The following is a 15,470-nucleotide window of genomic DNA, read 5'->3' as shown; positions in this document are numbered from 1 at the left end:
TTCTGTTGGCAAGAGACCTTAAATAGAAGGAGGTTCAAACTTTTTAGTGGACAGGTGCATGATAAAAGAGTGAACTAAACTTAATTGTGTCTGACAGCCAGTATTGGTCTATCATTTTTAGACTGGGTTCATAAGAGTGACAATTAACATCCTCTTCAAAATGAGCATTTAGATGCAAATAATCAATATGGTTTTCCCAAAGAGGATATAAGGCTGGCAAATAAATAAACACATGAAAAAACACCTTTTGTTTTGTTTTGTTTTTTCAGACAAAGTCTCATTCTGTTGCCCAGGCTGGAGTACAGTGGCATGATCTCGGTTCACTGCAACCTCCGCCTCCCAGGTTCAAGGAATTCTCATGCCTCAGCTTTCTGAGTAGCTAGGATTACAGATGTGTGCTAGCATGACCAGCTAATTTTTGTATTTTTAGTAGAGACGGGGTTTCACCATGGTGGCCAGGCTGATCTCAAACTCCTGGACTCAAACGATCCTCCTGTCTCGACCTCCCAAGGTGCTGGGATTATAGGCGTGGGACAGTGCATCCAGCCTCAACATCTTTAGTATGAGGAAAAACATGTTAGGCCCGGTGTGGTGGTTCATGCCTGTAATCCCAGCACTTTGGGAGGCCAAGGTGGACAGATAGCTTGAGCCCAGGAGTTCAAGACCAGCCTGGGTAATGTGGCAAATCCTGTTTCTACTAAAAATACAAAAAATTAGCTGGGTGTGGTAGAAGGTGTCTGTAATCCCAGATCGTGCCACCGCACTCCAGCCTGGGCCACAGAATGAGACTCTGTCTCAAAAAAAAAAAAAAAAAAAAAGAGGAAAAAAGGAAAAATATGTTAAAAGCATGATGAGATACCACTATATACTTAGAAGGATGGCTAAAGTAAAAATTATCAAGTACCAATGATGATACACAATAACTGAAGCTCATACATTGTTGGCAGGAATGCAGAATGGTATAGCCACTCTGGAAAACGGTTTGACAGTTTCTAATAAATATATAATTACCATAAAACCTAGCAATTTTACTCTGGGCATTTACTTAATAGAAATGAGTACTTATCAATTCAGACAAAAATTTGCATACAAATGTTCATGACAAACTTAATTGTGACAGGCAAATGCTGGACACAACTCAATGTCCTTCAGCGGCCAGATGGATAAAGCAAACTGAAGTATCCACACAGTGGAATATTATTCAGCAATAAAAAGGAACCAACTTTGACTCACACAACTTGAATTAATTTCAAAAACATTACTTAACGGGAAGACATTATACTCAGTGAAAGACATTATTTATGCTCTAAACAGTTACATATTGTATGATTTCATTTATTTGGAAATCTTAGAAAGATGAAACTATAGTAATGAAAAATAATCACTGATGTCCACGAGTTTTGGCTAGCGTGAGCATATGACTATGAAAGGATGGTATGAAGAAGTCTTCTGGGATGGTGAAACTGTTCTGTATCTTGATTATGGTGATGACTACAAAAATCTAAACACATTAAAATTCATAAGACTGTACCTAAATAGAAAAATTAGTCAATTTTGCTGTACGACAATTCAAAATAATATGGCAGAGTAAAATTCACTGTAACATTTTTAAGGAAATGTTAAGAAATACACAAACACTGATGCAAATCCTCAGTGATACAAAGTAGCAAACAATTCAGTAAAGAGAGAAGATTCATAAATTCTAGGAAATGGGGGATTATCCAATCAATGTACTGTATTATTAGCAGGATACTAGATCCTAAGTTAAAAAACATATATCATTAGAAGTATGAAAAACTCAAGTAAAAAACTCATGCAGTAGAAGGTTAACTTCCGTGATTAAAGAATTAAAAGATTTCCCAAAGAATGGATTACGAAGCAGGCTAACGCACACTAATTCTTGGCAACTCAAGACTCTGAAATTGTATCGTCAAGCTTACACATATATTCCAAATATCGGAAACAAGGAAGAGTAAAAAGAAAAATCATAGGTCAACAGTGTGGTGTAGAGATTCTATTCTCTATTTGCAATCTCTTTTTTTTTTTTTTTGAGAGGGAGTTTTGCTCTTGTTGCCCAGGCTGGAGCACAGTTGTGCAATCTCAGTTCACTGTAACCTCGGCCTTCCGGGTTCCAGCGATTCTCCTGTCTCAGCCTCCCGAGTAGCTGGGATTACAGGCATGTGCCATCATGCCCGGCTAATTTTGTATTTTTAGTAGAGACAGCATTTTGCCATATTGGCCAGGCTGGTCTCAAACTCCTAACCTCAGGTGGTCCACGTGCCTCAGTCTCCTAAAGTGCTGGGATTACAGGTGTAAGCCACCGCACCCGGCCTCTTTCATTAATGTTTTATACTTTTCAGCATACGTATCTTGTACATACTTTGTTAGATTTATACCTAAGTGTTTCATGTTTTTGGCGCTATTGTAAATAATACATTTATACATTTCATAATATTTCACTTTTCAATTGTTCATTGCTAAATAATTATTTTTTATTTTGAGACGGTCTCACTCTGTCACCTAGACTGGAGTGCAGTGGTGCGATCTTGGCTCACCGCAACCTCTACCTCCTGGGTTCAAGTCATTCTCATGCCTCAGACTCTCAAGTATCTGGGATTACAGGTGTATGCCACCATGCTGAGCAATTTTTTGTATTTGTAGTAGAGACCGAGTTTCATCATGTTGGACGAGCTGGTCTCAAACTCCTGACCTCAGGTGATCTGCTCACCTAAGCCTCCCAAAGTGTTGGGATTACAAGTGTGAGTCACTGTGCCTGGACTGTATTTTAATTTAAAAAGCATTAGATGGGAGGCTGAGGCAGTGGATCACTTGAACCCAGGAGCCAGAGGTTGCAGTGAGCCGAGATCGCGCCACTGCACTCCAGCCTGGGCGACAGAGCAAGACTCCGTCTCAAAAAAATAAAATAAAATAAAAAGCATTAGATGTGCATTGTAAAATATCCAACAGTATAACTGGTGTACAATTCAAATTAACTTTCTTCCCCACTAAAGATCTCTAGTTTTCCACTGAGAAAGCCACTGTTAATAGTTTCTTATGAAACATCCAAAAATAAGTTTCAACTAAATGTATGTATATATAAATCTTCTCATCATCCTTTATCCTGCTGTATTTAACTGGTTCTCTGTAGATGAACATGTAGAATGTTTTAAATTTTAAATATTCATAAATGCTACAATGAACATATTTGTACCTATGCCTTTGTACACATATCCAAGTATATATTTATAATCTAAATTCCTGGAACCACAAATCCTTAGAGAAAGGTATGTCCACTTTCAATTTTGATAGGGATTTGGCAAAGTAATCCACACATACAAACAGTATTTGAGAGTAGTCAGGTATTTTTTAAAAAACATTATCAGAGTTTCTCATGCATACACATAGCTGAGAGTTACTGTAACAGAACCTAGAATGGAGAGAGGGTGAAACTGAGGTTACTAAAACAGAAAGGTTCTGATGTGATCCTCAAAAGAAAGTATTAGGTTGGTGCAAAAGTAACTGCGTTTTTTTTCGCCATTAGAAGTAATGGCAAAAACTGCAATTACTTTTGCACCAACCTGTAAGGGATTAAACTAAGGATATGGTAGTAGGGCTAAAAGAGTATGGCAAGAAGCTATTCAGAGGGTAGAATTTATAAAAAAACAACCAAGAGCCTCATGAGATTAAGGATTGCTTGTAGCACACCATTATATCCTCAGGACTTGGCACCCAAATGCATTTTTGGTAAATAATGACAAGGTAAACAGCAAGTAGGATGTACAGTGTGTGTGCTGATGAAGAAAAGGGAGGCATTAACCTAGATTCGTGTCTTTTTGACTTAGGAGTCTAGACAGATAAAAAATGGATAGAAGAATACTAAAAGGTTTTGATACAGTATGACCAAGGAATAATCAGAAGTATGTAACCAAAATAATTTATAAGCTCAGTCATGGAAATAAGTGTAGTCTTCTAAGAAAAGCATGACTCTATCAACATAAAAAAACATAAATAACAAGTCACAAGCCAGGCACGGTGCCTCACGCCTGTAATCCTAGCACTTTGGGAGGCTGAGGTGGGTGGATCACCTGAGGTCAGGAGTTTGAGACCAGCCTGGCCAACATGGTGAAACCCTGTTTCTACTAAAAATATAAAAATTGGCTGGCCATGGTAGTGGGCACTGTAGTCCCAGCTACTCGGGAGGCAGAGGCAGGAGAATTGGTTGAACCTGGGAGGCAGAGGTTGCAGTGAGCCAAGATCGCACCACTACTCTCCAGCCTGGGTGACAGAGCAAGACTCCGTTTCCAAAACACAAATTAAAATAAAAGTAAATAAATAATAAGTCACAATCTATCCAAAAACCAATAACCGCTATTGGCTTAAATGTGACTACTTTTTTTTCTTTGAGACAGTCTCACCCAGGCTGGAGTGCAGAGGCACGATCTCGGCTCACTGCAACCTCTGCCTCCCAGGTACAAGCAATTCTCCCACCTCAGTCTCCCGAGTAGCTGGGATTACAGGAGCACGCCACTATGCTCAGCTAATTTCTTTATTTTTAGTATAGATGGGGTTTTGCCATGTTGACCAGGCTGGTCTCAAACTCCTGGCCTGAAGTCATCCACCTGCCTTGACCTCAAGTCATCCACCTGCCTTGGCCTCCCAACGTGCTAGGATTACAGCTGTGAGTCACTGTGCCCAGCCAAAATGTGACCACACTGAAACTCACCCCCTACATTACATTCAGTCTGAAGAATGTGTTCGTGTCTAGTTCATGATGATGTATTAAATACTAGCATCTAATCTCTCCCCATAATTGCCACTAAAACACATAAAAAGATATCCGAAAAAAGATAAATACAGCTGGGTGTTGTGGCTCATGACCGTAATACCAATATTTGGGTTGGCAGTGGTGGGAGGATCCCATTTGAGCCCAGGAGTTCCAGACCAGCCTGGGCAACATAGTGAGACCCAACCTCTATGAAATATTTCTTTTAAAAAATGAGCTGGGGTGTGGTGGCTTAGACCTGTGGTCCCAGCTCCTTGGGAGGCTGAGGGCCTGGGAGGTAGAGGATGCAGTGAACTGTGATTGTGCCACTGCCCTCCAACCTGTGCAACAGGGCAAGTCCTTGTCTAAGAAAAAAAAAAGTAAATAAATAAATACAAAAAGTAAGAGTTTGCTGGCTGAGCATGGTGGCTCACACCTGGAATCCCAGAACTTTGGGAGGCCAAGGCAGGCAGATCACCTGAGGTCAGGAGTTTAAGACCAGCCTGGCCAACATGGTGAAACCTTCTCTCTACCAAAAACACAAAAATTATCTGGGTGTGGTGGCAGGCTCCTGTAATCCCAGCTACTTGGGAAGCTGAGGCAGGAGAATTGCTTGAACCTGGGAAGTAGAGGTTGCCTGCAGTGAGCTGAGATCACACTACTACACTCCAGCCTGGGCGACAGAGCAAGACTCTGTTTCAAAATAAAAAGTTTGCCATAAGGCCAACATCAGAAGACATGGGTAAAGTGGAAGAGTAGTGCAAGCTACCATAAACAACACATTAGTAGCAGAAAATGGGAAGAGACAATGAAAAAAATTTAAAAACCTGGATTTGAGTGGTGTGCCATAGCTATGTGACCTAAGGCTATTTAATATCTTTGGTTTCATCATCAACAAAACGAAAATGGGGATATTTTGAAACAAATGTAAAAGACTTAAAAAGACTTAAATGTAAAAGACTTGAAAGTCACCAGCCTGGTGGCTCCCTCCTGTAATCCCAGCACTTTGGGAGGCCAAGGCAGGCAGATCACCTGAGGTCAGGAGTTTAAGACCAGCCTGGCCAACATGGTGAAACCTTCTCTCTACCAAAAACACAAAAATTATCTGGGTGTGGTGGCAGGCTCCTGTAATCCCAGCTACTTGGGAAGCTGAGGCAGGAGAATTGCTTGAACCTGGGAAGTAGAGGTTGCCTGCAGTGAGCTGAGATCACACTACTACACTCCAGCCTGGGCGACAGAGCAAGACTCTGTTTCAAAATAAAAAGTTTGCCATAAGGCCAACATCAGAAGACATGGGTAAAGTGGAAGAGTAGTGCAAGCTACCATAAACAACACATTAGTAGCAGAAAATGGGAAGAGACAATGAAAAAAATTTAAAAACCTGGATTTGAGTGGTGTGCCATAGCTATGTGACCTAAGGCTATTTAATATCTTTGGTTTCATCATCAACAAAACGAAAATGGGGATATTTTGAAACAAATGTAAAGACTTAAAAAGACTTAAATGTAAAAGACTTGAAAGTCACCAGCCTGGTGGCTCCCTCCTGTAATCCCAGCACTTTGGGAGGCCAAGATGGGTGGCTCACTTGAGGTCAGGAGCTTGAGACCAGCCTGGTCAACATAGTGAAATTTCATCTCTACTAAAAATGCAAAAATTAGCTGGGCACGGTGGCACATGCCTGTCATCCCAGCTATTTGGGGAGGCTGAGGCATGAGAATCTCTTGAAAATACAAAAATTAGCTGGGCACGGTGGCATATGCCTGTCATCCCAGCTACCTGGGAGGCTGAAGCATGGGAACTGTTTGAACTGTTTGAACCCAGGAGGTGGAGGTTGCAGTGAGCTGAGATCACTGCACTCGAGCTTGGGCAGGCAAGTGGGGAGTTTAAAATAGTACTTAGTATATAAAAAGAGCAAAATAAAAGTTTTCTATCCTGATGACTTGAGAGGCCCAAAGTTACTGATATATGATTATACTTCATTTTCATGGGTGTAGTCACACAATTTTGTTCTATAGCAAATACTATTTACAAAAACACCTATAAATGCTCGATTGGTTTTCCATTTTTAGAATCTACTGAGGGTTGTAGAAACTATAAAGCAGAAAATTAATATTTTTCCAGAAAATTAATATTTCATCTTCCAAATGGTTTCATGAAAAAAATAAAATAAAAAAATTATTTTTCTTAGAGGTTATCTGAGATGACATTTAAATTTAAAACTATACCAACAGAAAATAGGAACAAAGTCACAAAACAGAATAGAAAGAATTTAAATATATCTTGACTTTATTCTACAAAAGTGGGCATAAGAGATATTACAATAAATTCTGAAATGTGTGCTTTTCACAAGCTAATGATTATTGTTGTTACAGAACTGCAATAACTTTCAGTACTTTTCACAGATTAAAAATAATTCATTAGCACAAAAAAGGTCAGGCTTGGTGGCTCACGCCTGTAATCCCAGCACTTTGGGAGGCCAAGGCGGGTGGATCACAAGGTCAGGAGTTCAAGACCAGACTGTCCAAGATGGTGAAATACCATCTCTACTAAAAACACAAAAATCAGCTGGGCGTGGTGGTGGGCGCCTATAATCACAGCTACTTGGGAGGCTGAGGCAGAGAATTACTTGAATCTGGGAGGTGGAGGTTGCATGAGCAAAGATCACACCAGCCTCCTGAGTAGCTGGAATTACAGGCATGGGCCACCAAGCCTGACCTTTCTAAAGTACATAGGATCTGGACTGAAAGGAACTCCCACTGGCCAAATCTGCTACAATTTGATAACCAAAATAAAAAACAAGAGTACTGATTTACAACTTGTCAAATAAAACAGGTATCCATGAGTCTACAGTGATACCAATGTTTCTTAAAGGAATTTAAAATTGTAAAAAGTGAATGAGTGAATGAATAAATGAAGGGAGAAAGGAAAGTTCTTCCTTACCGTACAGTGCCAACTAAGAAATACAAAATAAACAACAGAGTTAGAAAATCATCATTTTAGTCACTACTCTGTGACCACGAGAGTAATAACTGAGTCAGGCAAGGATCATAAATGGATACTAAAACTATTATGTCAGAGTCTGATAAGAAACAGGATTATTACATAGTTTTAAAGAATACTTCTACAGCTCACTTCAGTAATTAAAAAGGACACTGGTAACTACATAGGAGAAACTTGGCAGACCTCACTTTAGTCAGTGATCAGAGTTAATAACATGAATAATGAACAAACTGACATCACACGCCTCCTGATGTGATGCATTGAGGACAAAATATCATTTATGTAGTAGTCCTGCCAAGAAAGTGAAACTAAAATTTAAACATGCATATCAGGCAAAACTCAAGTAAGAACATTCTGTAAAATAACTAGTCTATTACTCTTCAAAATGTCATGAAACATAAAGGCTCAGAAACAATTCCAGATTAAAGGACACAAAAACAAATTAACAACTAAATGCAATGTATTATTCTGCATTGGGTCCTAGGCTGAAAAAAAGCTGTTCAAGGTTCAGGTGGTTGTGGCAATTTTTTTTTTTTTGGACCGCATCTCGTTCTATTACCCAGGCTGGAGTCCAGTGGCACAATCTCGGCTCACAGCAACGTCCTGTTCTTGGGTTTCTTGGGTTCCAGTGATTCGAGTGCCTCAGCCCCCTAAGTAGCTGGGATTACAGGGACATGCCACCACACCTGGCTAATTTTTGTAGTTTTAGTAGAGACAGGATTTCACCATGTAGGCCAGGCTGGTCTCAAACTCCTGACCTCAAGTGATCTACCCACCTTGGTCTACCAAAGTGCTGGGATTACAGGTATGAGCCACCATGCCTGGCCTAATATATATTTTGCATATGCATATTAACATATGTAACACACACATTATATTTATAATATACTATATATTTATAATATACATTATAATATAATGCATACTGTATATAAAAATATAATGTATATTACATAATACACATATATTATATAATGTATATATTATATAATATATACATATATACATATATTATATCATATATACGTATAGATAGTGCAAAGTGCAGAAATGTGGGAAAATATTGAAAATGGATTAGGTGAATTTTCTGTAACATTTCTATAATTTGATTTTTAAAAAATTTATTTAAAAAAATTATTAGAATAGGTAATTTCTTTTTGGTCTGCCACATATTTTTTACTTTTTAGATATTAAAAAAAATTTTTTTTTGAGATGAGAGTTTTGCTCGTTGCCCAGGCTGGAGTGTAATGGCATGATCTCAGCTCACTGCAACCTCTGGCTCCTGGGTTCAAGCGATTCTCCTGCCTCAGCCTCCCGAGTAGCTGGGATAACAGACACGTGCCACCATGCCTGGCTAATTTTGTATTTTTAGTAGAGACAGCATTTTGCCATATTGGCCAGACTGGTCTCGAACTTCTGTCCTTATATGATCTGCCTGCCTCAGCCTCCCAAAAGGCTTGGATTACAGGCATGCGCCACCATGCCTGGCCAGTCTTCCACATATTCTAAAACTATAATGGTTAAAACAGTACTGGTATGATAAAAGATAAATCACTAGGAGGGGAAAAAAATAACACAAATACACAAGCATACCCTGGATATAGCACAAGTTTACTCCCAGACATCACAAAAAAGCAAATTTTGTCATAAAGCAAGTCACAAAACCTTTGGTTTCGCAACGCATATAAAAGTGTGCAATAGCATTATGTCTGAAAAAACAATGTACATAGCTTAAGTAAACAATACAATACTTCATGGCTACAAAATGCTAATGATCACCTGACTCTTCAGTGAGTCATAATTTTTTCAGTGGTGGAGGGTCTTGCTTCAAATGTTAATGGCTACTGACTTAACAGGGTGGTTGTTGAAGGTTGGGGTGGCTATGGCAATTTCTCAAGATGGCAGTGAAGTTTGCTGTATCGATTGATCCTTCCTTTCATAAAAGATTTCTCTGCAGCACTGATGCTGTTTGACATTTTCTTCACAGACCTTCTTTCAAAACTGGAGACAACTCTCTCACACCCTTATCACTGCTTTATCAACTACATTTATGTAATATCCTAAATCCTTCGTTGTCCTTTTAACAATGTTCACAGCACCTTCACTAGGAGTAAATGCCATCTCTTTCATTGCTCATCTATAAGAAGCAACTCCTCATCTCTTCAAGTTTGAGCAGGAGATTGCAGCAACTCAGGCTCATCTTCAGGCTCCACTCCTAATTCTAGTTCTCTTGCTATCTCCACTACATCTGAGTGACTTTCTGTACTTGTCTTAACCCCTCAAAGTCATCCATGAACACTGATACCAACTTCTTCCAAACTCCTGTTAATGTTGATAGTTGGACCTCCTCCCATGAATCACTAATTTCTTAATGGCGTCTAGAATGGTGAATCCTTCCCAAAAGTTTCTCAGACGCATCAGCGGAGTCACTTTCTATGGCAGCCGTAAGACTTAACGCAATGTTTTTTTCTTAAATAATTAAGGCTTGAAAGTAAAAATTACTTCTGCTGTGTTAGCAGTCACGAAAAATGAGAGAAGTGTGACTCTTCCACTTGAACATTAAGAAACACTGTAGAGTTATTAAGTGGCCTAATTTCAATATTGTTTTGTCTCAGGGAATAGGGAGCCTGCGAGGGAAAGGGATTAGGCAAGGGCCTGTCATAGAGCAGTCAAAACACACATAACATTGATGGATTAAGTCCACCATCTTATGTGGGAACAGTTCATAGTGCCCCAAAGCAATTACAACAGAAACATCAAAGATTACTGATCACCAATCACCATAACAGATTTAATACTAACAAAAAAGTCTGAAATAACCAAGATTTACCAAAATGTGACACAGAAACACTAAGTTGGCATATGCTTTGGGGAAAATGACACTGATAGCCTTGCTTGATGTAGGGTTGCCACAAACCTTCAATTTGAAAAAAACCACGCAATAAAGCAAAGCACACTAAAATGAGGTATGCCTGTGTAACAATTCAGTGAAGGACAGCACTAGGAACTTCTAGTTGAACTGGTTATCATTACAAAAAAAAAAAAAAAAAAAAGTCAAGCATATAGACAATGTAGTCTCCCCAAACAGCTAGAAAGTTTTAAGGTATCTTCAAAACATTAAGAACAACTGAGGGTCAACAGTAATAAACATTTTGGTAGCTCTTCAGTACCCCTGCTCTAAAAGGTATTTTCTCTGAGTTCTTATTGTAAGCACACAGTTGGAACCCTAAAAAGTGAGCTTGCATGGTTGTATTAAGAAGTGGTTGAGGGCCAGGTGCAGTGGCTCATGCCCGAAATCCCAACACTTTGTGAAGCCAAGGCAAGCAGGTCACTTGAGGTTGGTAGTTCAAGACCAGTCTGGCCAACATGGGGAAACCTCGTCTCCACTAAAACTACAAAAACTAGCCCAGCGTGGTGACGCAGGCCTATAACCCCAGCTACTCAGGAGGACAAGGTGGAAGCATCGCTTGAACCCAGGAGGTGGAGGTCACAGTGAGCAGAGACCATGCCACTGCACTCCAGCCTGTGTGACAGAGTGAGACTCCATCTCAAACAAACAAAAAAGAAGTGGTTAAATATAGAATTTCTGTATTTTCAACAGTATCTTAAGAGATATTTATCAGAGCTGCTAAAATGAACAAGAGTACAATCTAGTCATATTTGAGTCATGCACTCAAACTTCATACACATGGTTAAAAATATGTGTTTAAGAAATTAACGGCCAGGCGCGGTGGCTCAAGCCTGTAATCCCAGCACTTTGGGAGGCCGAGACGGGTGGATCACAAGGTCAGGAGATCGAGACCATCCTGGCTAACATGGTGAAACCCCGTCTCTACTAAAAAATACAAAAAACTAGCCGGGCGAGGTGGTGGGCGCCTGTAGTCCCAGCTACTCGGGAGGCTGAGGCAGGAGAATGGCATGAACCCGGGAGGCGGAGCTTGCAGTGAGCTGAGATCTGGCCACTGCACTCCAGCCTGGGTGGCAGAGCGAAACTCCGTCTCAAAAAAAAAAAAAAAAAAGAAATTAACAAACTTAAAGCCACAAAACCTTTTTTTTTTTTTTTTTGAGATGGAGTCTCTTGCTCTGTCACCCAGGCTGGAGTGCAGTGGTGCAATCTCGGCTCATTGCAACCTCTGCCTGCTGGGTTCAAGCGATTCTCCTGCCTCACCCTCCCGAGTAGCTGGGACTACAGGCGCCCGCCACCATGCCCGGCTAAATTTTGTATTTTTAGTAGAGAGAGGGTTTCGCCATATTGGCCAGGCTGGTCTTGAACTCCTGGCCTTGTGATCTGCCCACCTTGGCCTCCCAAAGTGCTGGGATTACAGGTGTGAGCCACCGCGCCCAGCCCCTAAAGCCACAAAACTTTTAATGTCACGTAAGTATGCTCTTTTATCCAACAACAAAAATGGAGGAAATAAGACATATGCAATGAACATAAGCAATAGAAAACAAAAATAACAATAGAAGACAACATTATGAAGCTGTCACGAGTCAGAACTAGGACAATAATGATGTTATGGTAAGTCTAAAAATTTTGACACAGTAGATGAAACAGAGATGTACACTTATTCTCTACCTGGAGAAAGAGAAAAGGATAAAAAGAATATCTTAACTCTCTCATTCACTTTCAAATTAGAAGCATGGCTTGAAAATATGAGTGAATTTTATTTAGGCTGCTGGTCTGAGATACAGAGAGGATGGGAAGTTGGTGTCAGCAATACATTTTTAAAAAGACAGGGTAAAATATTTAGTGTCTTTTCACAAACTACAATAAGAACGTCTAACATAATCAGGGACATTTGTAGGGACCAAGAAAATGACTAATGTTATGCAATTCAAATGAATTAATCACAGCAATAATAAAGTACTGTTTTCTTTTTTTTTGAGACGGAGTCTTGCTCTGCCACCCAGGCTGGAGTGCAGTGGCCAGATCTCAGCTCACTGCAAGCTCCGCCTCCTGGGTTTACGCCATTCTCCTGCTTCAGCCTCCGGCGTAGCTGGGACTACAGGCGCCCGCCTCGTCGCCCGGCTAGTTTTTTGTATTTTTTTTTTTTTTTTTTGAGGCGGAGTCTCGCTCTGTCGCCCAGGCTGGAGTGCAGTGGCCGGATCTCAGCTCACTGCAAGCTCCGCCTCCCGGGTTTACGCCATTCTCCTGCCTCAGCCTCCCGGTTTTTTGTATTTTTAAGTAGAGACGGGGTTTCACCATATTAGCCAGGATGGTCTTGATCTCCTGACCTCGTGATCTGCCCGTCTCGGCCTCCCAAAGTGCTGGGATTACAGGCTTGAGCCACCGCGCCCGGCCTGTACTATTTTCATAATTAACTTTTTTTTTTTTTTGAGACAGAGTCTCACTCTGTCGCCAAGGCTGAAGTGCAGTGGCATCATCTTGGCTCATTGCAACCTCTGCCTCCCAGGTTTAAGCGATTCTCCAGCTTCAGCCTCCCAAGTAGCTGGGGACTATAGGCGCATGCCACTGCATCTGGCTAATTTTTAAATTTTTAGTAGAGATGGGGTTTCACCATGTTGGCCAGGTTGGTCTCGAACTTCTGACCTCAGGTAATTCACCCTGCCTTGACCTCCCAAAGGGCTGGGATTATAGGCATGAACCACTGCGCTCAGCCCATGATTAACTTTTAATATAAGATTATTATTTCATCTGTTGAAATTCTTACTGCTTTAGAGTAATAAAGTATCATCTAAGCATTCTGTCTTACCAAATGGAAATCAATGACATAACCCCTAAATACTACCTACACTTAATGATGGGGTTGATATTTTGGTCTACATGAATGTCTACAGTGTACAAAATAACTTCTTCCTTTCTCATACTGAATCAAGTAATTATTCTACCGAAGTCTTTTTCAGATTAGGCAAAATTTGTTGAATTCCTGCCCCTTCTACTCTAACTTGAATATATGAGTGTACAAAGGTCTAAAGTCTATTAAAGGCTGCCATGTTAATTTATGATTCTAATATAAAAACTAAGCCATGCTTAATGTGATGAATACCTAGAACAGGGCTGGAATATACCCATCATCAATTTTCATTGCATAATGAATAAATTGAAAGTTTTAAAATTGTTGCCATAGATATTAATGGTATTTTTCCTAATAGAGCAAAGTCTACCTTAACATTAACATTTTTACAGTATGTTATAGCAAAAGTTTTCTATTTTTTCTACTCTAACACATAAGCCGATATAATATACCTATCAGTAATATTCAATTACTATAGCAATAATTCTCTCAAAAGAGGCAGCCACCCTAAAGAATTATCAACTATTTTCTATAAAAGGCTTCTGATAATCATATGACTTCAGAAAAACTTAACTTTCTAAAGTCATACAGAAGGAATATCAATAAACTCCTACCTGTTCTGGCATGGCTCCATGTTCAATTCCAGTCTTCAATAATCTGTAGCAATTACCAAAGAGATCCCATTTTGTGAGATCATGTGCACTGAAATAAACAAAAATGCATTTGTTTTATTCTAGAACAGAAGGAAATTTAAATTTGAGCTCAGTTCAAGTGAGTGGAAAAATAAAATAATTTCATTTCAGTTGGGCATAGTGGCTCATGCCTGTAATTCCAGCACTTTGGGAGGCCACGGCTGGCAAATCACTTGAGGTCAGGAGTTTGAGACCAGCCTGGCCAACATGGTGAAACGCTGTCTCTACTAAAAATACACACACACAAATTAGTTCGGCATGGTGGCGCATGCCTGTAGTCCCAGCTACTTGGGAGGCCGAGGCAGAAGAATCACTTGAACCCTGGACACAGAGGTTGCAGTGAACCAAGACTGCACCACTGCACTCCAGTGTGGGTAACTGAGCAAGACTTTGTCTCAGAAAAAAAAAAAATTTTTTTTTCATTTCCTTGCAGAATTGAAAAAGATTCATAAAGGGAAAGCTCATTAAATGCTCAAATGTGAAAGAAAGGTAGAAAGGAAAAGGAAAGAAAAAGAGATGATTCTAAGAATTTATTAAAGAAATCAACAAAAATAAAACCTCACATATTTAACTCAAAGTTTCTACCATGTGGTCAAGGTAAGCTCATATTCTATTCCATAAATGGATAAACTCCCTTTATTTTATATATAAAAGTACCTTTTTTGTTTTATTTTTATTTTTTTTAAGACAGGGTCTCGCTCTGTCGCCTAGGCTGGAGTGCAGTGGCAAGATCCTGGCTCACTGCAGTCTCCGCCTCCTGGGTTCAAGAGATTCTCATGCCTCAGCCTCCTGAGTAGCTGGGACTACAGGCATGTACCATGACACCTGGCTAATTTTTGTATTTTTGTAGAGATGGGGTTTCACCATGTTGGCCAGGCTGGTCTTGAACTCCTCAGCTCGAGATCCACCCGCCTTGGCCTCCCAAAATGCTGGGATTACAGGTGTGAGCCACCGCGTCAGGCCTATTTAAAAGTACATTTTAAAGAACTCCATTTACAATTTAAAAATAAAACCACACGCGTATTTTTAAAAGAGAGATCTATATTCCCAAAATGTAGATAAAGACAAAGGAAAGGAAAAATGGGAAAGCTCAAAAACTGCACTATAGCTATTTACTTGGGCTGAGGACTTATGAATGTGATAATGGTAAATTTTTATATTCTCATGAGCTCTACTACTAAAAATAGTCATTCTGACACTAGTAACTTCTGTTTTCAAATGACAGGTTTTTTTCTTTTAATAAAAGTTTGCTTTTCTAGG

General features: G+C 39.9%; 1 protein-coding gene across 6 annotated transcripts in view; it reads right to left on the bottom strand.

Moving 5' to 3' along the window:
• Nucleotides 1-15,470, bottom strand: part of STAG1 (stromal antigen 1) — a 421,343-nt gene that overhangs the window by 67,249 nt on the left and 338,624 nt on the right. For all 6 annotated transcript variants that reach the window (XM_033212569.1, XM_033212568.1, XM_033212571.1 and 3 more), the window contains one exon: nucleotides 14,133-14,220. In XM_033212569.1, coding sequence (XP_033068460.1) covers nucleotides 14,133-14,220 — 88 coding nt within the window. The remainder of the gene's footprint in view (nucleotides 1-14,132; nucleotides 14,221-15,470) is intronic.

The sequence above is a fragment of the Trachypithecus francoisi genome, unplaced genomic scaffold (genome assembly GCF_009764315.1).
Source record: "Trachypithecus francoisi isolate TF-2019V2 unplaced genomic scaffold, Tfra_2.0 Lachesis_group0, whole genome shotgun sequence".
In the NCBI taxonomy this organism is placed as follows: Eukaryota; Metazoa; Chordata; class Mammalia; order Primates; family Cercopithecidae; genus Trachypithecus; species Trachypithecus francoisi.
Note: the sequence above shows the minus strand (reverse complement) of the source record. Positions and strands in the feature narration are given on the sequence as shown.